The following is a 26,589-nucleotide window of genomic DNA, read 5'->3' on the forward strand; positions in this document are numbered from 1 at the left end:
GGGGGTGGGTAGTTGGTGGGGGGATGGCCTGGGGAGAAATGCCAGATGTAGGTGAGGGGGAGGAAGGCAGCAAATCACACTGCCACGTGTGTACCTATGCAACAATCTTGCATGTTCTTCACATGTACCCCAAAACCTAAAATGCAATTAAAAAATTAAAAAAAAGAAAACAAACAAAAACCAAACAAAAGCAAAACTCATTAACAACTAGAACCTGTCAAACAGTAGGCAATGTAAATTTAAGATGTCCTTCCATATTAAAAGGTTTAAAAAATTAATTCAAAGAAAAAAAGAAACATCCAGATGAAAAATGGGGCTATGAATATCAAGTCTGCTCACCTCAATCTCTAACCCCTAATCTGGTAAACTCCTGTTTACCCTCCTAGGGTAGGGTAAGTATCACCCCTTCCAGAAAAATATTTTTACTTCACATAGAGTGCTGCTGCTTTTACTGTTTTGCTCATCAGATTGCTGTGGTTTTCTTTACATGTCTGTCTTCATTAGGCTCTCAACTCCTGGAGGGTAGATAATATATTCTTTTTCATCTTTCTGTCTCCGGCCTAATGCCAAGGAATTGTACACATTAAAAGCATGTTCCTAGTAAGAAATTCACTTTATTCTTAACTTAGCAGTAATTTCAGCATACTTCCTTAGTTACTGAATAATAATTACCATTGACTGGATGACTTACATTGTCAGACTAGAAAGCACTCTGTCAGATGTTTCACCTAAGTTTTTGTTTGCTTCTTACCACAGTGTTTCATTATATGTAATAATCTCATTTTAAGGCTGAGGAACCTGAGGCTTAGGGAACTGAAGTAACTTGACAAGGTCACAAACTAAGTAGCATAACTGGAATTTAAACCCAAAACTGTCTGAATCTACAGGGCGGCTGCGTGTGTTCGAGCGTGTGTGTGTTTATAACCATACCAGTTTGCTTTGAAATGTTTGGTTTTTTTTTTTTTTTTTTTTTTTTAGCTAACAGCAGTTTAGAATTAAGAAAACAAGAAAGTGGCTTGTAAGAGGCAGGCAAAACTAATTAATTCTGACTATGAATGAAGACACAAATGGAGACCATATTTTAAAATTTTTAAATCTAACAGTTTGGAAATAATTAGCATAGAGACAAACATCTCTGTAAACTTAAACTCTCATCAGAGACTGTCATTGCTCAAGAGGGACTGATAGCCTGCAGAATGTTTTTTTGTATTTATAGTCACATACAATCTTACCTTATAATTTATGTTCCTAATTGTGATCCTACGCAGTCCAGAAAAAGTTAAATTTTGTCTGTTTGCCTTAGGAAGAAACAAAAATAATTAAATTATTGAGATTTCTATTCATAATGATTTAAATAAAACAAATAACACTGAAAAAAGTAGATGTTTATAAAATTTTATATATTTGAGGATTGTGATTACAGGTATTATTTCATTTACTTATCAACAGTAAGCATGAGCATTATTAACAATGTTAACCCCATTTTATAGATTTTAGAGGCAGAGATTAAATAATTTGCTTACGATCATAAAGTTCTTAAGTGGTGAAGCTGAGATTTGAACCCACTTCCTTGGGTTTTAAAGGAGTTTCAAAGCCCCATGCTGTTAACTACTTCAGCATGCCCTTGACCTCCATTTCTCAATAAGGCTAGATAACTAGGGGGGGTACTGTATTGTTGAGGATATAAACAGCAAAAATAAACAATCACAGCAGGATGATAATTACCCATTGAGACTACTGAAAGGTGAGCTTTTTGGTATATTTTAAGGATCCAATATCCTTACAGGTGAGTGCTTGTGAGTTGCACTGATAAACAGCCACTTATAATCTTCAGCAGGTCTAATATATGTACTCTCTTGTTTACATGTACTTCTATTTCACTTGCTGTGAAATAGAAGCCTGGTCTCTAACTTCCCTTTCTCTGTGGTTTCCTTTCCCTCCAACCCCCATTCTAATTACATCTGCCGTTGACACTCTTAATAGGTTCGAAAAGCAACAATGTGCACCATGTGAAAGGACAGAATCTCTTGAACCTGAGAAAGGTATCAACTCTAATCTTTACAAATTGCAAGACTTACTGTGATCGCTTTTCACTTTCCTAATAAAATAGCCAATTTAAAAGAGGCTCTGATTCAGTCTACTTTGCATCTGTTGGTTTTAGGCAGCTTCCTTTCTTGTTCTTCTTTATTAGTTTCTTTCTTATAAAAATGTGTCACTATGTGTTGGCTTTTCTACAGAAGGGCTGGTGACCCATTCTGAAAGCAGATGTCAGTTTGTATGATACACAAGTGCCCTCAGTAGATAAACTTCAGTATAGCTTTATTTCTAATTATTAATGCCTTTAGTCTTTTTAAAAATATATATAATGGATCTTTTTTTTTTTACATTGGAACGTAAGTATTCATTCAGATGTACATAGGCTAAATAAAGGGTTTTGTTTTGAGATTCTAAATGTTTTCCTTTTATTCGTGCAGACAGTTAAAAATTTAATGAATTAAGCTGATTTAAATTATAAAAATATGTCCTTATTTAAAAAAAATAAAGTTGTATTGAATAAAGTGAAACAAGATATCCCATTGACTATTTTTCCTACCTATGTGGTTCCTCTCTTTAAAATACAAAACTTATTAAGTGTTTTTAAGACAGAATAAAGAAGACCAAAACTGGCCAAAATTTTATTATTTAGATAACTCCTAACTTTTAAAAAGTAAAATTAAATAAATTCAGATACAGATTTTAAAATGCCACAGTTAGGACTGAATGGTAAAGATGTCCCCTCCCCAGTGCCTGTGAACAAATCAGCCATTCTTAACAGATCCATGTAACTAATTTCAGAAAAACATTGAAAATTCACTTAATCATCTGTTTTCCTCACTTAAAAAGTTGTGTAAACACTTCTGTACTTTGCTTTCCACATTGAAATGTGTTTATTCTTTTCTTTTTACATGGTGAATAATAATTCATTTTTAACCATTCCTCTGTGATAAACATTTTGTTTTCAGTGCATCTTTGCAATTAAACAGTATTAGTGATCACCTTTGTACATATACCTTGACAACTTGAAAATATATCTGCATTACTCTCCTCATGAGTTTCGTCAGCTTAGGCACACATTGGCAGAGCATGAGACTGGTGGTTCCCTCACACCAACAGGACACTTGACAATCATCAGACTTTTTAGATTATGCCATTTGGATAGGTGAAAAATGATTGTTTATGTCTTATTTTTCTTTTAGTTGGTCTGTTTCTTATTGGTTTGTGTAAACTCTGTAAATTAGGGACATCAGTTTTTTTATCATGTTTTGCAAATACTGTTCCTAGTTAGTCTCTTGACTTTATTTATTTTCTTGTTCTACAATGGTCTATACTTTTTAAGGGGTTAAATGCATCGTTTTTTTCTCTGTTTTTGTGACTTGGATTTTGTATCCTGTTCATAAAGATCTCCTCTGTAAAATTACAAATAAATTTGCCTTTCTGGAACTTTTTTCTTCTCATTTTACACATTTGACTTCTCCATTATTTTGAAGTAAGGCATGAAATAGGAATATAGTTTGGTGGGGTTTTTTGACAATGAGTTCTCATCCATTGATTGTTATAGTTATTCTAATGATTTGAACCATCATCTTTATCATAAACAGATTTCTTGCTCTTTTTCTGTCTATACTTAACTAATGTAATGATGTGTAGTTTCAGAATATGTTTTAGTATCAGATAGAGCCACTTTCTTGCTCACATTCTCTAGGATTTTTGCAGGTGATTCCTTTACATTTTTCTCCGATAATCTTGAGAAAAATATTAGGATGATTTGAACCTACTTAAAACTTAACGTGTGTCTCTTAATAAGCATTAAGCATTTTATTTTTTTCTAGAATGCTGGGATTGTGTGATCTGTGGAACATAATACTTTTAATTCTTTATGAATCATCTTAGGATAGGAGGCTATGTCGTGCATTGTGGGAATATGCCATATCAAAAATTCGAAACAGAGGAAGTATGTTTAGATAATCAAATCACAGCAAAATTGGTAATTAATAGTTACTTCATGCTATTACATCAAAGGCCACTTTGTAATAAGAAAAATGGCTGAAAGTAAATTTTTTGCAGCAGTGTCTTTACTAAATAGTTCTGATAAGCTTAGAAGTTTGATTCCCCACCCCCTGCCCCACGAAAAATTACAGGTGTAAAGAGGAGCAGTGATTACTGAAAGGAAAGAAACCAAAACATAAGAAGCTGACCCAAGAAAGTAAAGGGCAAAGAGCCATATTTAAGTTTCAGATGCCCCAGGCAATAGCAATAATTAATATGTATAAGCTTAACCTTGAGCTTCATGAAAAGTTTAAACTTGGTTATGTTTCCCTTATTTACAAAGTTAGAGACATGTATAATATATTTTAGGAAGATTTCAATTTGACACATAAAAAATAATGAGGATTTTGCTACTTAGACCTAAACTAAGTATCTGAAAAATGTAGGTATTAAAAAAAAAGTTATAGGCCGGGCATGATGAGTCACGCCTGTAATCCCAGCATTTTGGGAGGCCAAGGCAGGAAGATCTATCACTTGAGCCCAGGAATTCAAGATCAGTCTGGGCAACATAGCAAGTCTTCCATGTCAACAACAAAACAATTGTAGGTAATAAAAACTTTACACAGAGTACAATAGATGCTCATTATGGCACTGTCCTTTAAGGATTTCAAATTGCATTATTGGTGAAACCATAGCATAGAGGCTAAATGTGTTGGCTTTGGAATTAGATCTTCCAGGTCTGACCTTCTTACTAACTGCACACTTGGGGTGAATTAAGCACTCAGAACTTGAGTTTCTTCAACTGGTGGAAGTGGAATGATTATAATACCTGCCTAATAAGTGTAAACCATTCTTTTACACTATTAACATTGTGCCTGGCATGTGGTGTTAGTAAATGTTAGCTCTTGTTACTAATTAGCATCCTCATAAATTTGTTCAGAAGCAAAGTTACTTACAGAGCAACTAGTCCAGCTCCCTTATTTTATAGATAAGGACAAATTAGGTATGAAAGCCCTTGACCAGGATCATACTGCTAATTGGATTGAAATTTAAATTCAGTTTTCCTGAACTTGAATGAGTTTCCACCCCCCCACCCCCACCCCCAGCTACACCATTGTGTTTCCTAATGAGGTACCTTAGGCTAGCTCTTGCCTCTAATAAATTACTCTTTTTTGTCCCATGCCATCTGCTTGGCAAGTTTCTTCTTGAAGTTTTATATGAATGTCTGTTTTGTTCTGCATAGCATTCCCTGACTGCTTGTGCAGTTTATCGCTTGTGGGTGATGTCTAATATAGAACATTGTTGTTGAGTTTATGTTCTGTTGTAGAGTTTCTTAAATTTGAGAGCTTATGGGCTTCTGACTTTACGAACAAGTTATTGGACATATATTTGAAAAACAGTGGCTTAAGAAACCCAAATCTTGGTCTGTGGGATATGTCTTTAATTTTTGAACGTCTAAAATGAGTTTCATCTTAATGACTGGTTAAGAAAAAGCAAAGGTGCATTTATAAATATGGATTCGTTATTACCATTTAGTCACTTGAATAGTGTCTCACAAACTGGAGAATGTAGAGCTTCTTCTCTACCGCCCCTCTACCCCCTAAAAAGTATTCTGCAGATCTTTAAGCTACAGTGTTTATAGTGGGGCATTTCTCCCTTGGCAGGGATCATACCACTTGAAACTTCTTCCTGTGCTTGAGGAGTTCCCTACTTACATTGTGTGAATCTTAATCAAAGGCAAGGTCTGGTGCTTACCACAACAAAAGCCAAAAAGTGCAAAATATTGCTTTCTCTTGCCCACGCAGGAAAAGGGCTCATAACCCAAATATGACTAATTGGATGTGTCTATATAGAGCTGATACAAATGCTAAGACACAGTAAAAGATGTGGAGTGGCAGCAGGAAAACACCACTTTCCAAAAACAGCAGAAGTTGTGATGTGCTATTTGTAACTTCTCTTCTGTGCTCAGGTGTTTCTTGTGACAGATTTTGATTTCACACACAGTCCCTGACTTAACATTTTTTTGACATTAAGATGATGCAAAAGTGATAGACATTCAGTAGAAACTGTACTTCAAATTTTGAATTTTGATCTTTCAAAATCAGTGCTTTCAAAGTCAAGATCATATCACTGCTAGGGATATGCATTATGGTACTCTCATGGTGCAGGGAGCCACAGCTCCCAGTCAGCCACTCAATCATGAGGGTAAATAACTGGTACTCTGCTGTGTATTGTAATGCCAGCTGTTTTTGCCCCATGGACATAGGCTAGTGTAAGTGTCCTGAGCACGTTCGAGGCGGGCTAGGCTAAACTGTGATGGCAGGTTAGGTGTATTAAATGCATTTGAAGTGTAGCACCATCGTAAGGGGAGGAGCACTTGTATTTCTTGCTTTTAATACAAGTGTCCATTTACTGACCTTTGTTCTTCATTCTTCCTAGCAGTTCTGGGAGTTACTTTTAATATCTGTTAATGTATTACATGTCTTAATCAGTCTTATTTGGTTTCTGATGCTTGAAATTAAGAACCCTATATTAATTTTTACCTACTTATCTCGCCTACTGTGCTGTGGGTTTGAAGATAGCAATTATCTTTGTATTCTCATTAGTTATCTCATTGCCTGTTATCTGCCATACAGTTTCCTTGCATTTGTATTTAGTATTTGCAGAAACTGTCCCTTCCTTTGTTGTTTCCAAAGTTGGTTTACCATATACTGCTTTGTATGTTAACAGATGTTCTTAGTGTAAATGATGTTCTTTCATTTCCTCTCTTAGAAATAGCTCTAAATTTTCAAGCTCTTTGTTGTTATAAACTCAGTGAACTTTGTCCAACTTTTCCACACTGTTGTAGTGACAGCAGTTGTGTTACTGTAACAGCCACTTCCACTTGTAACCTCTCATGACTATCATTTTAGAATTTCAATTAGGAATTTTAAGACTGTACAGTCACACTGAAAGTAAAGATAGTTTTGTGCTTGCTTCCTTGAGAAAAATAAGAATCATCAGTGCTTTTACCTTGGTATTGAGAAACAAACTTTAAAACCTATACTTAATGCCACAGTACTTATAACAACATAAAAGCATATTGACCCTAAAACGAAGTCCTTAGAAAACATTTTTCATTATTTATTATTTTGAAGCTCTCTAAAAGAAAGTAATTTACTCTTTCACTTTGGATTTTGGTAGACCTGAGTTTGATTCACAGCCCTGTCCACTTACTAACCTTGACCATGTTATTTAATTTCATCAAACCTCTGCTTTGTATCTGTAAATATGGATTGTGATAATACTCAATTCATGTTGTGTACAAGTTTTAGAAGATAATATAAATGTAAAATTTGTAAAGCAGTGCTTAATACACTGAAATTCTGTAGTAAATATTTGCTGTTTGTATTATTGTCTATGTAGATCTAAGAGCAGGTTTAGAGAGGCCAATGCTTAATAGCATGGGTTGGCATACATTTTTTGTAAAGGGCCAGCTAGTAAATATTTTAGACCTTGGCAGTCTCACAGTCTTTATAACTATTCATCTCTGCTGTTGTGCAAAAGCAGTCATAGATGATATGTCAACAAATGAGTCTGTCTGTGTTCCAATAAAACTTTATTTACAAAAACAGCATTCTGGCTTTGGCCCATGAGCCATAGGTTGCACACCTCTACATAACATTGAAGTTAGAGAAACTACTATGTCTAATAAACTAAGTTTCACTTTTTTCTCAAGTTTTTGAGATAGAAAAAATTAAAATGTATAATATAAAACTTATTTTGGGGTCAGCATTATCAAAAAACATTATTTAGAAATCTTTATGATTGAAAGATGTTGGATGGAAAAGCAAGGCATGGAAAGCCACATGTGGATAGACAGAAGAGAGAGGGAGGTTGAATGAAATTCTCTAAAAGGAAAAGCATAGAATTTCTGTACTAAATTTGAACCTTAGGCAGGAGGCCTAGAATCCTGAAAACAAGGAATCATTACTTGTAAATATACAAACAGGAACTAATTTAGATTCTTAAACTGGAAGTAGATTCTGCAAAATATTTTCAGCTGTATGAGATCATCCTTCACTGAAAACGTTCCAGAATTTTCTTCCCAGTCCTGTCCCTGGCTTGATTTTCAACTCCAGAACTGAAAGAGAAGGCTAGTTAGCAGTTTTCACTGGTTCATTCATAATTCATGCAGGAAATACCATTTGAGCACCTACAGTGTCAGCCACTGAGACGAGTTTTCTTTGGTAGGGTTAGTTAAAAGGGTTAGAGAACAAACAGCAAAGAAGATGTTTGTATGGGTTTTGATAAATTATTCCCCTTATTTAATGCATGAAATATGGCTAAAAAGCAGCTATGCAGTTTCTTAAGATAAAGTCATTTTTGGTTACAACGTAGAGGAGAATCAAGACTATATATAGAACTTCAAATTCAAAATGAAAAAGAAAGGGAACAGAAGGTGTTGAGTACTTACTCTATTCAGGTACATAATGAATTTATATTTATGTGTGTATATATATATAATTCAGAACTCATAAGATTAAACCTTATCCCCCTTACCCCATTTTTTAGTTAAGGAAATGGAAATTAAGTAACTTACCTGAGATCTTACAGCTATCAAATGGAAGGACAAGATTTGAACTATGCCCTAACTCACTCCAAAAGTGTATCTGTTTTTTTGTCATTTTGCATTGACATATTTTAGAACTACAAGTAAAATACAAAAATAGAAAAAAACTGAAGATGGACTATTACAGTAGATAAAACATTGAAATTAACCAGCAAAAAATAGGGAGAAACATACAAACTTTGAACTAATAAAAATAGAAATTTCCAGAACTGAAAACACCCAAGATTGTAAATAGAGAGTCCCCAAACTTCTGTGCAAAATTAGCACAACTGAAAGGCAAGAAACATTCTAGCTAAAATGTTTAGCTACAAAGATTTTTTTTTAATCTGTAAATTAGGAAGAATAGTAACATTAATTCCAAGGGTGTAAAATCAGTTTACCTTTAGATTTTTTTCTGATAGTAGCGGGGGAAAACAGTGCAACAAGCAGTTCTGTCAGGAATAAGAGCTGTGAGAAAAATAGTTTCAAGTTGTCATTCATGTATATTGGCAGCAGAAAAACAATCTTAAGAAAATTTGTATTCTTCCTACTCAGTAGATTTCTACAGATTATATACTTTGAAACTTTAGGTATTGAATTTTTGTCTTTGCCTCTCTTTCTCGCCTGTTGTCACCTTTTTTCTTTCCTTTCTTCTCTCTTCCCTCCCTCCCCTCCAACTGTGGAGCCATGAAATAGAATCTTGTAAGTGAAGCTACTTTTTGATCATGTGAGTCTTTTTTCCAAGTTGACATACTACCATAATGTTTTAAATGGATTTTCTTAATTTTGATAGTCTGTCTTTATATAAACACATGCATTTTGTTATTAAAATTTTAATTTTTACCATGATTATGCTTCTAAAAAAATAGTTTTCAGTTAGAAAATGTCTAAGTGTAATTAATTGCTTCTAAGTCTTCCAAAGAAGAAAAATTGTGTGTATTTAGTAAGTAAATCAGCTGAAAACTAAAACTAAAATTTCTATAATTTGAATGACTGACGTCGTCATTTTTGAAAGAAAATAATGCCGAAGTTGAAGGTTCCAAGTATATGTATAGGTGGGATAACAATATATAACAAATGTATTCTTGGTCATTATTTAAAATAAGTTCATATTCATAGCTTATAAGTTTGATGCATTTGGGAGGATGACATCAGCAAGAGAAAGTTTGCATTTAGTGCCATGTTAACGTTTCAGGAAATATGTCAAGTAAGAGCAGTTGATTTTCTACTTTCGTCCTTTCAGACTTGCTTTCTTTCTGTTGTGCCATCTGTCAGTTTTTCTGTATTTAAAGTTCCAGATAAAGTATTAATGTATTGTCACCTTTCTTGTTTGCTTTGCCCCCTCAGTGGTAGATTTTACGTATAAACCCATTGCTGTGTTGTAATTTATAATTGTGATATTGACACACGGATGTCACCAGTACAGTAATATGTGATTCTTTTTTGCAAAGTTATATCCTAAATAAGGACTTTTAATCTGGGGGATTGGGTAGGGAGGAGGACAGAGAGTGTTAGGAAAGAACGGATGGTATTATAGCAGTCATCCCAAGTGGATCTGTCATTTTTAAAATATTGAATACTGCAGTCTTAAGGAATTCTGTATTCTCAGTGGGGAAGGGTAATAAGTTAGTAACTGAAATTATTGGGGACATTGACTCAACTATATAGAATTTTGTAAGTTTAATAGTTTTGCTCCTTTCCACTGTCATGTGTTCAATATTTAATTTACATGCTGTGGTACGAAGTGGTTACACATATGCTGATTTAGTCTATTATTTGTTAGGTAGCTTTTGGGACACTGATCTCTTGTGACAGTACAGCATGTATTTCTGCCTTAGAACTCAGTGGCAGCAACGTGTACCTATCTTAGAGATCAAAAGAAGAGTATTGTTCCTTTTCACCTGAAGAAAGGCCTAAAAAACACTGTCTGTAGGAGTCAGACGGCCATTTCATTTAGAAATAGCATAAAGAGTACTATTTCTTTGTAGTGTTTATTATTCAAAGAAACTTAATGCTCTGTAATAGAGGCCTGTAAGAAGTACGAATCTAGTGAATAACCCCCACCAAGCCACACTATGGAGGAGCATGTAAAAGACTTTGCTTTTGAAGAGAAAGTCTAGAACTATTAAAAAGACACCACATATTTGTTAATATGTTTATGTTTCATATTAAAAACCAGTTAGGAGAATGGGGAGAAAAAATTGGAAAGGGCTGGGAAAAATATAATGAACAGTGACAGTCTTTTAAAATCCATGTAATTTCATATTGATTTAACTGACCACCTCCAGATTGGTTTTTCACAGATTTGGTTCTGTCTATAAGTAATATTCTTGCCATTAACAGAATAATTAACCTTTATTTTCAAAATGGTCTGTAATTCTAGTATTGAGTTTTTCTTTGCTCCATCAGTAATTTAGGAGATTTAGTATTGGTTTGGTTGTATGTGTTTTGTGTATTATTTTTGTTCATTCTTTGGGTTATTATGTTTACTTTGTGCTATATAATTTTGCTTTATTATACTAGGATTAAATAATGGGTTCTGTAAGATTTTAAGACTTTGGAATATTGAAGTCTTCTTTGTTCTGTTATAATAATATTTTGTTAATATTCAGTGAAATAGGTACAATTTTTATAGAGTAAAAAGTTTGATATACATTAATTCAGTCTCATTAATTATTAATTATGCCTGCTATGTCCTTACCTGCCAGAGACTGAGATGATTATGATAGTCTCTCTGTACAGTGCTATTTTTGTCCATTGTTTTCTTACCATTCTTCAGATTATACACTTTTAATGTATACATTATTAAATGTAGACTAGCTTATACGTTTTTTAATGTAAAATGAACATCTTTCCCATTTACTTTTTTTGCTTTGAATTCTACTTTATCATGTACTAATTTTATTCTTCTCAGCTTTTTAGATTTATGTGCCTATTATATTTTTGGCCATTTAAAAAAAGTTTTACATTTTCATATTTTGCTTTTGAGTATCTCTCAGTAGCAGCTTCTGGTTGGAAATTTGTTTACTGTTCTTTTTGTTGTTTAACAAAATTCAGAATTCTTCTTTATCTTTAAATTTGACATTAAGAGCCTAGCACATTGAACCTGTAGTACCAGCTACTGGGGAGGCTGGGGCAGGAGGATTGCTTGAGCCCAGGAGTTCAAATCCAGCGTGGACTAGGTAGTGAGATGCTGTCTCAAAAAAAAGGGGGTGGGGAAGTATATATTTTATACTCTGTCCAAACATCTGATAGTTTATCTCTGTAGTCCTTTGGAGTTCAGCGCTGTAGGGAAGCCACAAATATGAGACCAGCCTAATTTAATTTTTTTTGGTATTAATGTGATTGACTTTTTAATTTTGGGGATCTTTTTCCCTTATCCGTATAAAAAATTATAAAACTATTTTTTGGTGGAGGGAATATTTGAAGTTTTGCCTACGGTACAGCAAGTTCTTACAATCTGTAGGCTCAGGTCTTTCCTGAGTTCAAAAAACTTTTTAAAACTTTCTGTTCCCGTTGTGGTTCTGTATTATTTATAAGTTAGAACCTTACACTCCTTATATCAGTCATCTTTTTCTTTAAACATTTGTACTACTTTGTCACCTCAGTATTCTGGGAAAATTTCTTAAGCTTGTTCACAAGTCTTTACTTAATTGAGTTTTCTTAATTTGAGTAGTGTTTCCCAACTTGACTTTGTTACAAATTTTAATTTTGCAATTGCAGTTTTAATTTCCTTGCTATATGTCACTTTCTCTGCAGCTCCCCTTTCCTATCAGCCCGCACCTCAGTTTGTTTACTTTGCGTGTTTGCCTGTTCTCTTCTTAAGACATTCTTACTCACTGAGCCCTTGTCTTTTGGATTCCATTTTGATTACTCTGTAGATGTTTTCTAAAGTTTTTTTTTGTTTTTTTTTTTAATTAAAAACCAAAAAAATACGAACTGCTTCATGAATTTGCATGTCACCCTTGCGGAGAGACAGTGCTAATCTTCTGTGTATTGTTCTAGTTTTAGTATATGTGCTGCCAAGTCAAACACTAAAGTTAAGTTTCTTATATTAAATCATTTCAGAGGTATGTATTTCCTTAGAGGTTTTTTTTCTTTTTTTTTTTTCTTTTTCTACTACATTTTAGAGGAAAAAGTTTTCAATATATTTCTTTTGCCATATGATTAGTTTTTATACACCTACCTCCATATTGGTTTTCTTCTGTTACCTGTCCTTTATAAGAGGGAAACACTATTCAGATTTAGAGTGTGCTAGCAGTTAGGATGTATGGATTGCCTCTGACCACCTGTTTATAAGACTACCACTTATAACCTGTTTATGTACTAGAAGAATCCTTGTGCTGGTGGTTTTGTTCATCGGATCTTTTATATTCTCTATTGCCTAAGGCATAACTTCATTACATTGTTTTTTTAAAAAATGAAATCATGAAGACTGGAAAAGAGAATCTGTTTTATTTTTCTTAAGAAAAAAATGTTAGGCTTAGCCCAAGCTTTACCTCTTCGTAGTAGCTTTATTAGACCCCTCCTAGGCTGAGCTACACCTCCTTTTCTGTATTCCCAAAACAAAGTCATAGCCAGTACCGCAGCTTTATCACGTTATATAATTTAATTACATGATATGAATGGTTTACTTGTTGTCTTGCCTTTTATGGTTACAAATTCCTTGTGGGGAGTGACTCCTTTTTCATCATTATCTCAGATGCTTACCGCAGTTCCCAAAACCTTATTAGCTATCAGTAAATGTTTCATTAATGATTGAGTAATCAAATTGCTATCTTTGGGAAAATATTAGAATAAACCGTCTAATAAGCATGAAATACTAGAAGGAAAAAACAACTTGGTATTGTAAAGAGGAAATTATACCATATAAGTTTGATTTCATCCTGTTGTTGCAATAAAGCAAGAGGCAATACACTAGTTTATCTTGATCTTAAAAAAACAGATGTTCCATTAAAGAAAAAACCAACAACAGATGTTCCCTTTGAATAATACTGATAAACTAGAAAAATCTTCCGTCGCTTGTAGTACTGTCAAAAAAGCAAACAACTGACTCAGTGGTGATAGTCAGGTGGCATATACTAAACTCTAGGGATACTCCTCATACAGCCAATAGCATTGTTCTCAGAAATTAGATCTCTGACATGTTCTGTTTAATATTTAATTTCTCTTCTCTGGATTAAAAACAACTGATGGCACACTCACCAAATTTTCATGAGAATAATATCTGCACTTTGATTCAGTGAATTTCTCCATTTATGTTCTTCAGAGTCAGCTTAATCTAATTCTGTACTTTACATTTTACATTCTAACATCTTGATCCACCCATGTGTAGGTTTCAGTAGCAAAGCCAGGGATAGACAATGATTGTTAGTGTTTACACAGAGTACTAATCAACCCATGAGAACTTTTCTCCCAGTCTCCAAGGTTAAGTGGTGTCTGTGACCCAGTTTTAGGGACGTTAAAATACAGAAAATATTTCATTGGAATCAATGAAACATGGAACTATTATGTTCTGTAAAATAAGAATTTTAGTGTTACAGGGTATTTGATACTTACTACATGTCTGGAATTAGAATAAGTAAACTGTGGCATATCCATTTGATAGAATATATTTATCTTTCAAGAATTATGCCTCGTGAAAGAATACATGTGATTACAACTTTTTAAAGCAACTATTTTCATAGAAAATAATTAAACAGAATTAACAGCAGAGTGGTAACGGTGGTTATATTTTGGATGGTAGGCCTTGCTAAAATATATATATATAATTTAAAGACAGGGTTTCACCATGTTGGTCAGGCTCGTCTTGAACTCCTGACCCTAGATGATCCACCTTGGCCTCCAGAGTGCTTGGATTACAGGTATGAGCTACCACGCCTGGCCCTTTTTTTTTTTTTTAAAGCTAAAATATTTTTTAATTTCCAGATTTTATTTTATAAATGGTGGCAGTGGGGTGGTTTATAACACTTATCAGGGGATCATTTTGAAATAATTCATGCTATACTAATTTCCTTTTTTTGAAGTTTCTGGACTGTTATAAAGGTAATCTGAAATACTTCACTGAAATTTGAATGTTTCAATGATATCCTTGGGGGAATGATGGGGAAGCATGGTTGGATGAAAGTGTCATGAACTAGATTAGGAATCAGCAGATCATAGGTCTCTCTGACCCATTAGTGACTCGAATTCAGGATAATAACAAATCAATGAAAATATTTAGTTGTGTTACAGTGTGTTGTGGCTGCTAAACACAATTAACAACCTAATATAAAAATAAGAATTGCTTGTGCCATGTGTCTGCAAGGGATAGAACCAGAACTAGTAAACAGTGAATTTTCCAGTACTGAGAGCAGGAATGGACTGATCAGCAAGGTTCTGAATTGCCTTTCATTAGAGATACTCAGTTATAGGTTGGGCAGTCACAAGCAGGGATTAAAACATAGAATGGGTGGCTGAACTAGATGACATTTAGAGCTCCTTCCAACACTGATACTGTATAACTTTCAGAGACCTGAATAAGGTTTTAAAAACTATTTCACTTTGTGAAGTAGTAGCTGTTTGATAGGCAACAGGTTGCATAGTGACAAAGCTGTTCTAAGTGACTATAGGATTCGTTAAAATAGAGTGCTGTGCACAAGTCACCACAGACATGTAGGCAACATATAAACAAGTAAGACGTTTCGTTGTTCTTTCTTTAGTGAGGTTTTTATTAAAGTATATAAATAACAAATACCTGATCAAATAGAGGTCAGTGTAATGAGAGACATATAAACAAGAACTATGAGGATTAAAATAAGGGAATTATATATTGAGAATATCAGGAAATGCCAATAATATTTAATTTTTCTAAGTTGAAAAATCTGTCCAGTGCCCAGTCCTAAAATGCCACATGTGTTAGTCCATTTAGGGTTGTTAAAAAGGAATATCTGAGGCTGAGCACTTTATAAAGAACAAGGTTTATTTGGTTCATGATTCTGATGTATAGGAAAGTGTAAGATTGGGACCTGCATCTGTCAAGGGCCACAGGCTGCCTCCACTCATGGCAGAAAGTGAAGGGGAGCCAGGTGTAGAGAGATCACATGGTGAGAGAGGAAGCAAAGGAGGTTAGAGGTGCCAGGCTCTTATTAACAACCAGCTCTCACAAGAACTAATGGGATAAGAATTCACTTACCCCACACCCAGTGAGAGCATTAATCTCTGTTCATCAGAGATCCACTCCCATGACCCAGACACCTCTCTTTAGGCCCCCGCCTGTAACATTAAATTTCAACATGAGATTTTCTGGACACACATCAAAACTATAGCACTATGCTTTGGCACTGGAATAAATGATATAATAATTAGGTTCTTCTCCAACATGGAACTCACCAACTACTCTTATTTTAATTTTTTAACACTAAGAAGAATTCAGGTTAGGACCAAGGAAGACTCAGAGAAGCTAATCTCGGGTTACCAGAATGTAATCTTAAGACCTTTCTTGGGTTCCATTTGATTTAGAATTTCACATAGACTTTCTCCTTTTCACTATAATCTCAATCCTCCTCTACACTCTTAGAGGCACCAGAAGTCAACCCATCCTAAAGCATTTTATGGTCTCTATGGTGGTTTCAGATAGAGTGTATGTATTTAATTTAAACTCATCACCAGAATATACTATAAAGTAGTAGTGTTTCATATGTGTATTATGTATAATATTAACATATTACATGTTACTTACATTACACACTGTATATGGAATACACCATATTTAGAGAAAGTAGCTTCAAAGCAATTTAGTTTGCTTTAATATAATACAATCTAGGATGTATATTTAATAACTGACAGACTTCTTGTTGCAATGAAAGGAAAAAGTAAAGGGAAGCTTTGTTATTTGCAAAGTAGAAACCCTTGACCTCTGCAAAAGTGGTTATGGTAATAGTGTTGATGGTGGAAGCCGGTTTAAAGTGGACAGTGAAACACTGGAGATAGCAAATACAGACAACACTTTTGTCAAGTTGAGCCCTGGAAGGGAGGAAAGAGAACAGTTAACTGAAGGGCGGATGTCAAGTCCAAGGGGAGATTTTTGTGCTGCTGTTGGCTTTTTTAGTGAAACAGCTGTGAATGGCACATGCTGATGAGAAGGAGCCAGTAAAACAGGAGAGGTTGAAAACAGTCAGGAAAAGGAATAAACATGAAGATCCCCCCCTCCTCCAAAAAAAAAAGAAAGAAGGGACAATACATAAAACATAGGTGAGGGATGGCTTTTGATAGGATGAGAGAATGGGTCAGTTGCAGGAAAGTGTGGTAGAGGGAAGTTCCTGAGGGAGATCTCGCCTGAAGGCAGTCGTCTGTATAAAGAAGGATATGGGCTTATCTGCTGAGAACGAAAGGGAAAGAGGAGACCAAAGTCTAAGGTCTATAGTAAGTAGAAGAGGTTTAAAGTAGTCTCTGTGGAAAGTGGAAGAGCCAGAGGAAAAGGAAAACGTGGTAACATTTCCATCTGAGCTAAGGAACCTGTTAAGATTGTGTATCTCTCTTCTCTGTCCCCAGAATCTGGGAAAGAAAATTCGGGTTTGATTTTTCTCCGTTGCTGGTAATGTTTTATGAAGGTGGAATGAAGATTACAGAATAGGTGTCTTTATCTCTGGTGATGTCAGTGAGGCCTAGAATATAGGCTGTAGGCGGGGAAGAAAGGATCTATATAGAGCACTGTCTTCCTCCCTATTTCACCACTAGTAGTTGAACCTACCACCCATCAAGACTGCTGAAAACCTGGTGAAATTGTCATTCAGAACCCCTTCCAAACCATGTGATCTGCAGATAAAAGAGAGCTTTAATTCTTCCTTTCCAAAATGGATTCCTTTTACTTCATTTCACGCCTGATTGTGCTGATTAGAACCTCTGGTGCAACATTGAAGTGATAAGAACAGATACCCTTGTCTTGTTCCTGATCTTAGGAGGAAAACTTTCAGTCTTTCACCAATTAAGTATGATCTTCAATGTAGGTTTTTTTTTTTGTAGGCCAAGGAAGTTTCCTTCTTTTCCTAGTTTGCTAAATTCTGATAAGAAATGGATACTGGTTTCTTTTTTAATCCATTGAGGTGATCAATCATATGGCTTTTATTTTTTGTTTGTTAAAATGGTAAATTACATTCACTGACTTTTCAAATATTAAATCAACCTTATTCCTGGGATAAACCCCACTGGGTCATGGTATATTATCCTTATTACATAATGTGGGATAAAATTTGCTACAATTTTGTCTAAAATTTTTCCATCACTTTTCCTGAGGAATATTGGCATATAGTGTTCTTTTCTTATAGCAACTTTGTCTTGTTTTAGAATCAAAGTAACGCTGAACTCACAGAACGACTTGAGATAACATCCCATCTATTCCATTTTCAGGAAGAGTGGGTAGAATTGCTATTATTTCTTCACTTAAGTGTCTAGTAGAATTTACAGTGGTGCCATCTGGAGTCTAAAGGTTTCTTTGTGGGGAGATAATCTGTAGTCTGATATTGGCACTTTGTGTCTTCACTCTTTTCCTGATGACTCTTGCTAGAGGTTTATCAGTTGTATTGATCTTGAAGAATCAGCTTTTGATTCCTCTCATTTTTCTGTTTTCTTTTTCTTTGATTTTTTTACCCTGATCTTTATTCTTTTATCCTGCTTATTTTGGATTTTTTTCTAGTTTCTTATGGTGGAAATACAAAAATTCTTCATTTGAAATCTTTCTGTTTTTCTAGTACAGGCATTTAGTGCTATAAATTTCTCCATAAGTACTGCTTTGCTAAGGCTCTGCTGACAAGGTATTTTTTTTTCTGTCAGTCACACAAAGCTTTTTCATTCTCGTCATCTTTTTGTATGCTAAAATAAGAATTGTAATGTAAATCTTTGAAGGGATAAAGGAGAAAGTTTAAACTCACAACCCCATTTCATAGGCATTTTGCACTCTTGTATTAAGAGTGCAAGGGAGGATGTAACATTTTGATTCGTGGAAGTATCTTTGACAAAGACATCTTATCGATGACTTACTGCACATATCTATTTGCTTTGTCTCTAAAGACTCGTCCACTTAATCCTGTCCAACTAATATTAACAACAGAAAGGAAATGTTAATAGAGGAAAACTAATTTTATCTGAATTGTTAAGTATTCTTTGCCTCAACATTTTTGCAGTTGTGAATAAAGACTAAGGTTGTATGCAGTTTGCCCTTACCATTTAAATTTGATTTTGAATATAAAACGTTACAATAAATAATGTCTTTAATTATTCATATTTCAACCATTGTGCAGAAACCTGCCTTAATCCTGTTTTGAATAATCTTTTGCGTCCAGTGTAAGCCAGTGCCAAGAATCCACAAAATATTGTTAACCTTTATTAAATATAATAGCCTTTATTAAACATGTATTAAACAATGTGTCAGGCACTATGTTAAGCACTTTGCATGGCTTATCTCATCTAATGAAACATTAAAACCCTGTGAAGGGTAGGTATTTCTATTCTCATTTTACAGATAAGAAAACTAAAATTTAGAAAGTAACTGATCTCTGGTCCCACAACTGAGTGGTAGAGTTGGGTACTGACCTGGTCTCCAGTGATTTTAGGCACATTATACACCTTCCTTCTATATCCTTCTGATTTACAGGAGGTCCTGTTGTAATGCCCATATCACATATTGACTTGAGTAAACAATTCATTAGAAATTATTGCTTTGATTACTGAAGTTTTAGAAAAAGATTGTTTTATCATCTAATATTTCAGAGTAGGAAGATGCTTTCTGATAAAACTCAAGATCCACCAAAAAAAACAATATGTTTGAAATACACATGTGGGCTGGAATTTGGAAACACTCTATGATTTAGTTTCTTTACTTAGCGTTTCAGTGTCACCACTGGTTGCTGTGGTAGACAGTTGGTATCACCGGTCTCTCAGAATGCTTAAGAATAAGTAAATCCATATGTGAGTGTACCTATTACGTACACAGATAATACAGATAATAGCTAACCATATTTCTATTAATATTAGCTAATATGATATCCCAGTGCTTTACATGGATCATATAGTTTAATCTTCACAACTCCACAAGCTGTAGGTAGTTATCTCTATTTTACAGTTAAGAAAACTCATACACATAGAAAGTAAGTAACTTGCCCAAGGTGTATGGTGATGGAGCTCCGGTTATTAACTCCCATATCATACTGTAGGAAAATATAAAGAAAAAACATTTCTACTCTCAAGGAATTTGCATTCTTTTGGGAAAGAAGGCATACACAAAGTTATAAGTTCATCATATTTAAATACTAACTGATTCCTGTGAGTTTTACAAGAGGGAGAGCTTACCATTACCATGGAAAATTTCATAGACAAGGTAAATGTTACATTTGATTGGGGCTTGTAGAACCTATAGTATTTAAGTTAATGGGAAGGAGGAACGGAGCAAGCATAAATGACAAAGGAGAGGGGGAGTTTAGAGTATGTGTATTTGGAAGAATGGTTTATAGTGAAATGATAGGGCTCTGAACATCTTGATTCAGGGTATGTCTTGATGAGTTGACCAAACTATACTAAATGAATAACAGAGTTGTTGAGAAAATAAATTTTGTTTGTTTGAGCCAGGGTCTCACTGCTGTCACCCCGGCTGGAGTGTAGTGGTGCAGTCATGGCTCATTGCAGCCTCAACTTCCTGAGCTGAGGTGATCCTCCCACCTCAGCCTCCCAAGTAACTGGACCACAGGAGCATGCCGTCACGCCCAGCTAATTTTTATATTTTTAGTAGAGATGGGGTTTCACCATGTTGCCCAGGCTGGTCTTAAACTCCTAGGCTCAACTGATCCACCTCCCAAAGTGCTGGGATTACAGGTGTGAGCCACCACATTCGGCTAAGAAAATAAACTCCTTAGGACATTTTGTTCCTCAGTAAAATCTGAACTCTCCTAAGAGGGAAGGGGCAAATACCAGATTAGAAACAGCATGTTGGTACAGAAAGAGAATGGGTTTAAATCTCTACTCTGTTACTAACTGAACCACAGTAAAAAGTTATTTAACCTCTTTCAGCTTTAGACTTCTCATGTATTAGATGGAGGTTTTATCTTCTTGGCGTTGTTTGAAGATTAGAAATAATGGGTGTATCAGAGTGCCAGATGTGTTGCAGCTGGTCCATAGAGAAGGTAGTCATCAGTTTTAGGCTCTGTTAATCTTCGGTGAATAAAAATGACCTTTTTAGACTTAAGTTCATTTTTCTGGCCCTGTACTTCCATTCATCACCAAGATTGTCATGTTCTTCTGAAAGCCCTGAATTCTTTTATAGCACTTGTATTTTGAAATTACATATTTAATTTTGTGATTATTAATATCTGCCCCCTGACCCCAGATGATAAGCCTCATGTAGTCAGGAATTGTGTCTGATTTTTGCCGACCACTGTCTTCTACTGCCTAGCATGGTGCCTGCCACACAATTGGGCTTTACTGAATGTTGAATTAAATAAATTCTTTATACCTAGTACTGAAATTACCTTGTAATATTGATGGCTGCCTGCATAAAAGTAGGAATACTTTCTTTGAAGAATTAAAATACAAGTAATATGAACTGTGTAAAATCTCAGTGCTTGAACTCACTAGTCTTTTGTTGTCACATATTGACATTATGCTGATTGAACCCCTTAGAAATGGAGAGGTTTCTTTTCATTACATTTATCATTATTTTGTATTGTTTCCAGCTTGACTACTCGTGACTTGAAGTTCCATCATACTGTATGTTAACTCCTGTGCAGAATTTCAAGCTTTTGTTTATTTCATTTTTCAAGAAATGGTAATTGTTTCATGAAACTCCTATGGCTTTAAGAAAGTAAAAATATCAGGTGCCGCATTTCGCTTCTTAAGTCTTCCATTCACATAAATATTGTTTTCATTTGCTGTTCTTATAAGGGAGAAGATGTCAACCGGACACTAGAAGGTGGAAGGAAGCCTCTTCATTATGCAGCAGATTGTGGGCAGCTTGAAATTCTGGAATTTCTGCTGCTGAAAGGAGCAGATATTAATGTAAGTAGACGACATCATTCTTGAAAAAATTTCTGTTAATATGCTATGGGTAATTGTTTTCTGTAGATTATAAAATAGTTATTTGTAGAAACTTCATTTTAAATAAGAATACAGTCTGAAATTATGCCAAATTGCCTATAACGTAGAAATACAGATGTGAGATTTTAAAAAATAAGCCAAAAAAATCCCTGACTTTTTTAAGCTAATAAAAATTGAAGATTAGGATGTCCCCCTCCGCCCCCCTACCCATGGCTGTTGCTTTTCAGGTTCTAAAGCTTGGGGAGTTAGCACTATCTGTGAGTAACAAATAGCTATGATGTAATAGAGCATAAGACTCTGCAGTCATAGGCTAAATGTAAACTGGGTTATTGGGCAGAGGTCAACGGGCAAGTGGTCAGATAAGCGCAGTCATCTCCTGACTTTAGCCTTTTGTAGCTTCTGCATTTCAAGAGATGCCATGTTACCCAGCCTTTCTACCTCCTTACTGGCTGTGTCTTACCCCGATCTTCCCTTACTGGACCACATTGGCATTTCTACGGTTGTGGGGAATCAAGGCTAAGAGAGGCTAAATAATAGTCCTATAGTAAGTGGCAGCACCAAGATTTGAGCCGAGGTCAAAGCCCTACTCCCTGTGCTCTACTATTCTGACTCGTAAGGAAAGATAGTGCTCATGGGCTTGGGTCTCTGGTAGCTCTCTAAGAGGCTAGACACTTGACTCTGTGGATTGATTTTTTTTTTTTTTTTAATTTGTAGAAAGGCAAATAGGTATATCTTGTAAGAGTTTCCTAGTTAAATCTAGAAAGAAGGAAGAAATGAAAAAGATTATCTCTTTGTTTATTATTTCATAGGCTCCAGATAAACATCATATTACTCCTCTGCTGTCTGCTGTCTATGAGGGTCATGTTTCTTGTGTGAAATTGCTTCTGTCAAAGGTGAGGTCAATCACTAATTGTACTGCTTTTTCTATTACTGTGTTGTAATTTATTTGAATTTTGTGTGGCAGTAGGGACAGAAAACTGGAAGCAATATACAAAATTGAGGTCTAGTGTTACTCAAAATAGCTGGCCTGTAAACAGTGACCAGTTTCTGATAGGTAAGGAGCTTGGGTGAATATAAATCAACAGTCTCCTTTGTCAAGAAAATTTTTACAAAAAAGAAAAATCAGCTTGAAATAAACATTGTATATTGCACTTGATGTAGAAGAATGTCATTTTGGACAGTAATACTTTGTGGATTGGCATCAGGTTCATAGACCTCCCTTTGAGTAACACTGCTTTGAAATATGTAAGTGTTATTTTCTGCAAAATGGTTAGAGGTAGTTTGCTGTAAGTAAGGGCTGTCCACGTTACCTGTTTTTTTTGATATGCTTGTGATAGTGATAAATTTGGAGTTTTCCTACCTTTTTTGTCTTTGCTATTATAAGCCCTTAGATAGAGTTCAAAATCCAGACTCAGGAATTAACCATTTAGTTGCAGTTATTCTAGCTGTATTAGATGGATCCTACAGATGTTGGAAAGCAAGAAATCTTTACAAAATATTACCAGTTATCACTAGTATTTAAGCTTTGTCATTCTGTGACCACACTCTGGAAAGTGTTCTTTATAATATTTCATTTGGGATCTTAAAATAAGCCCTGCTAAAAGAAGCAAGAGAAAAACAGAAATTAAATGAGGAGATGTATACAAAGTATTTTGCTACAGTGCCTGATACATAGTAAGCATTCAGTAAGTAGTAGCTTTTATTATAACTAACAGTTGAAGAGGATTTTATGTTTTGTAGTGTCACCTTCAATAAGATACAAAGAAAATTGGGAAAGAAGATAGCACATTTATCTCTTAACACTTTATTGACAACTTTGTAAAGATACGGTTCCAAAAGCAGTTAATTTGGATCTTCTAAATAGAACTAGAATTTCTTCTCCCCATAGCTTCATGTTAACACAATTGCTGGATTTCTTTAAATATGTATTTTGTTGTTGTTTGGGTTTGGGTTTGGTTATATATCAGGAGCAATTTTCATACCATACTGATAGGAATGATGCATTTCTCCAAAAGCCAAAATAAAGCAAACACTAGTGGATCCAGCATCTGTAACAGGGTGCGCTCACAAGGATTTCCAGTCACTGTCTTTCTCTTTACTGTCCATCCCTCCCCTGCATCTATGAAAGGATTACAAAATACCTTTGAAAACTGCTAGATAATTTCATCCCTGGGAAATATTTTTGCTTACTGTATCAAAAACAGATTTGCTGTTTATGAAAGATTTATATAATTTCAATACTATGCTAGTTAGGACTATGTCTTGCGAGTAGCTGAACCCAGCTCAGACAGGCTTAAATAGTAAATGAGATCTTATTAATTTATATAACTGCACAGTTGAGGCACAGCTTGACCCTGGATTTAAGATGCATGACTATGATCTGATTTTTTTATTTTTATTTTTGGCCTGTCTCAGGTCTCTTGTTCAGCATTAGCTTTATTTCTATGGCGTCAGCCTGTCTGCTAGCTCGCAAAAGAAATGGAGGACTCCTTCCTTACCCTTGTTCCCCTCTCTTTTCTTACCCAGCCAAGAGTTTTGTTCTCTGAAAATAAAAACCTCCATAGGATCCTTTTTTGCCTTGGTCCCTGGCCATTTACTAAATGACCTGCCCTAAATGTACTTTTTCCTTTTAGCCATATCTCAAACTGTAGATCAGAACAATTTGTCTTTGTGTTAGACCTCTCTGTCCTCCTAGGAAAAACAAAACAAGATATAATTTTTATGCTAGTGAGAACCCAAACCATTGTTCTTTATTCCTTATTATACCCAAAACATGATGCTTTAGGGTCATTGAGACCTTGTGGTTGTAAGTTTCCATTGTTAAAGAGTTGAAAACATTAAGTAAGTTCTTGAAAAGTTAGCTTGATTTGCATGTACATTAGGCCCTAAGATGTTATCCCAAAAAGGTCCCTATAAACATGTACTGTGTTGCTAAATTATTGATTGTTAGTTTTCTTACTTTTAACTAGTTTTTTCTTTTACTTATGCTTTGCTTTTACTTTTTCTTTTACTTATTTTGTTCTTTTATTTGTGTCTGAACTTTGACTTTTTTAGCCAAATAAGTGACATTCGGAGATAGCCATGTTGGTAGCAGACCATTTTTAACCATGTAGAGCTATTGTTTTATATCAAAGAGATTTTCTTCTTTCCTTTTTGAAATCAGCATGGTACATTTTACTTCTGCTTTTTCAAATTAATTAATTTGATTTTATTATGGCATAAGCTGCTTTAATGGATACCCTGTAGTTTTGTTGGCAGATTGTTTTTGAAAATTGATCATACTCTTTCAAAAATTCTTAGTTGCTAAAATAGGGCTATTCCAGTGCATCTTTTAAAAGTTATAATCAGTGTTTATATTAAGTCTAATTTGTTCTGCCTTTTATCAAAAATAGAATTCTTATGGATTATGAATTCATTTGAAAAGACTTGGTTTAAGAACTTTCCAGATTCATTGACATTTCTAATACATTATCCAGTTGATTTATCCTTAGCATAGGAAAAATGGCAAAATAATAAGCAGGGATTTAGAAACTGAATATGATCACAACTAATGGGGGGAATCACAAAAACAAAGATGTTTGCTAGAATATTTGAAATCAAACTTTATATGAATACTGTATCATTTGTAATTTATTAAAAACCCAAATACTTAGGAATTATTATCTCTTTTATGTATAAGGAAACCATTTATATCAGGGAGGTGTCATTGCTTGAAAGTCGAATAGAATGAATGGAATCAAGGTTTGTTCCAAGATGTATAATTCAGCAGCCTGTGTTCTTACTATTACTTGAAATTGCTTTTTGGAATTACTGTCAGGACAATTAATGAGAAATGGAACATGTACGTATCTGCAGGTAAAAAGACTTGTGGCCTCATTTTTAAATGGCAGGCTGGTAAATGAGAAAATGTAGAAATCAACAGATGTGAGGCTTCCATTTCAAGGTTTAGGTCTGAGCACATTCTGTAATACTCACTTTTTGCCCCCAATGACAGAAAAGATGTTTTTAAAGTGAGTAGACCAGTGTCTGCTTTGGACCAGAAGAACTGGATCCATTTAACAAGAAATTGTGAGAAATCCTTGAAAGACAGAAAACAGGCAGGATAAGTCAAAGAAGAAATGCCCAAATATGAGCAAGAGAGTATTGTTGCAGAAAGGAGAATGAGTGAGAAGTTAGTATGAATTAGTATGTGAATAACTCTAAGCAAATATTAAACATGAAACAGACGCCCATGGCAGCAGAGTGGCAGCTGACCAGCGCAGCAGTCTATATAGAGGCCAAGCCCAATGCCTATGTTTATCAAAGCAAGAATAGGCAGCCTGTATAGTCATGTGTCATTTAGAATTGTAATTATCCAGTGAAATAAGGTTCCCCTTTATTTACCCTAAAAAATCTTAACCAGAAAATTTTTAGAATAAAAAGGATACTTAAAAGGTGGTATTAAAAAGTCCTCCAGTTTGAGAGCTGGCAAACTTTTTCTTAAAGGGTATGCCTTTGCAGACCACATGGTCACTGAGGTAACTTTGCCATTGTAATTCTAAAGCTGCCATAGACAATACGTAAACGGATGGGCATGGCTGCATCCCAGTAGAACTTTATATACAAAAACAAACATCCAGGCCATATTTTGCCATCCCTGCTCTAGCTGATAAACAGTTTGAAATTTATAAGACACATTGTTTTAAAACCCTAACTCTCAGTGGTAAGATGATGCTTCCTAAGTGCTACAAGGTGAGTGTGTATCCTTCTGGATGCTTTTATTAGACTATGCTAGCACTTATTTTTGATGAAGGTTTGTAGCCTAGGAGCAATAGACTATAACATATATCGTACATATGTAGTAGGCTGTACCATCTAGGTTTGTGTAAGTACACCCTGTGATGTTCACACATGATGAAATCCCCTCATTA

The 26,589-nt window shown here is 34.8% G+C and overlaps 1 protein-coding gene and 1 non-coding gene across 2 annotated transcripts in view; one reads left to right on the forward strand and one right to left on the reverse strand.

Moving 5' to 3' along the window:
• The window catches only part of MTPN (myotrophin), a 50,310-nt gene that overhangs the window by 4,726 nt on the left and 18,995 nt on the right, over positions 1-26,589 (forward strand). Inside the window, exons 2-3 of the mRNA XM_003920968.4 lie at positions 21,527-21,640; positions 22,489-22,572. Coding sequence (XP_003921017.1) covers positions 21,527-21,640; positions 22,489-22,572 — 198 coding nt within the window. The remainder of the gene's footprint in view (positions 1-21,526; positions 21,641-22,488; positions 22,573-26,589) is intronic.
• On the reverse strand, positions 12,546-12,652 carry LOC120365452 (U6 spliceosomal RNA). Its single transcript, XR_005580390.1, has one exon. It is a non-coding gene; the product is annotated as a U6 spliceosomal RNA (small nuclear RNA).

The sequence above is a fragment of the Saimiri boliviensis genome, chromosome 10, assembly GCF_048565385.1.
Source record: "Saimiri boliviensis isolate mSaiBol1 chromosome 10, mSaiBol1.pri, whole genome shotgun sequence".
Lineage (NCBI taxonomy): Eukaryota > Metazoa > Chordata > Mammalia > Primates > Cebidae > Saimiri > Saimiri boliviensis.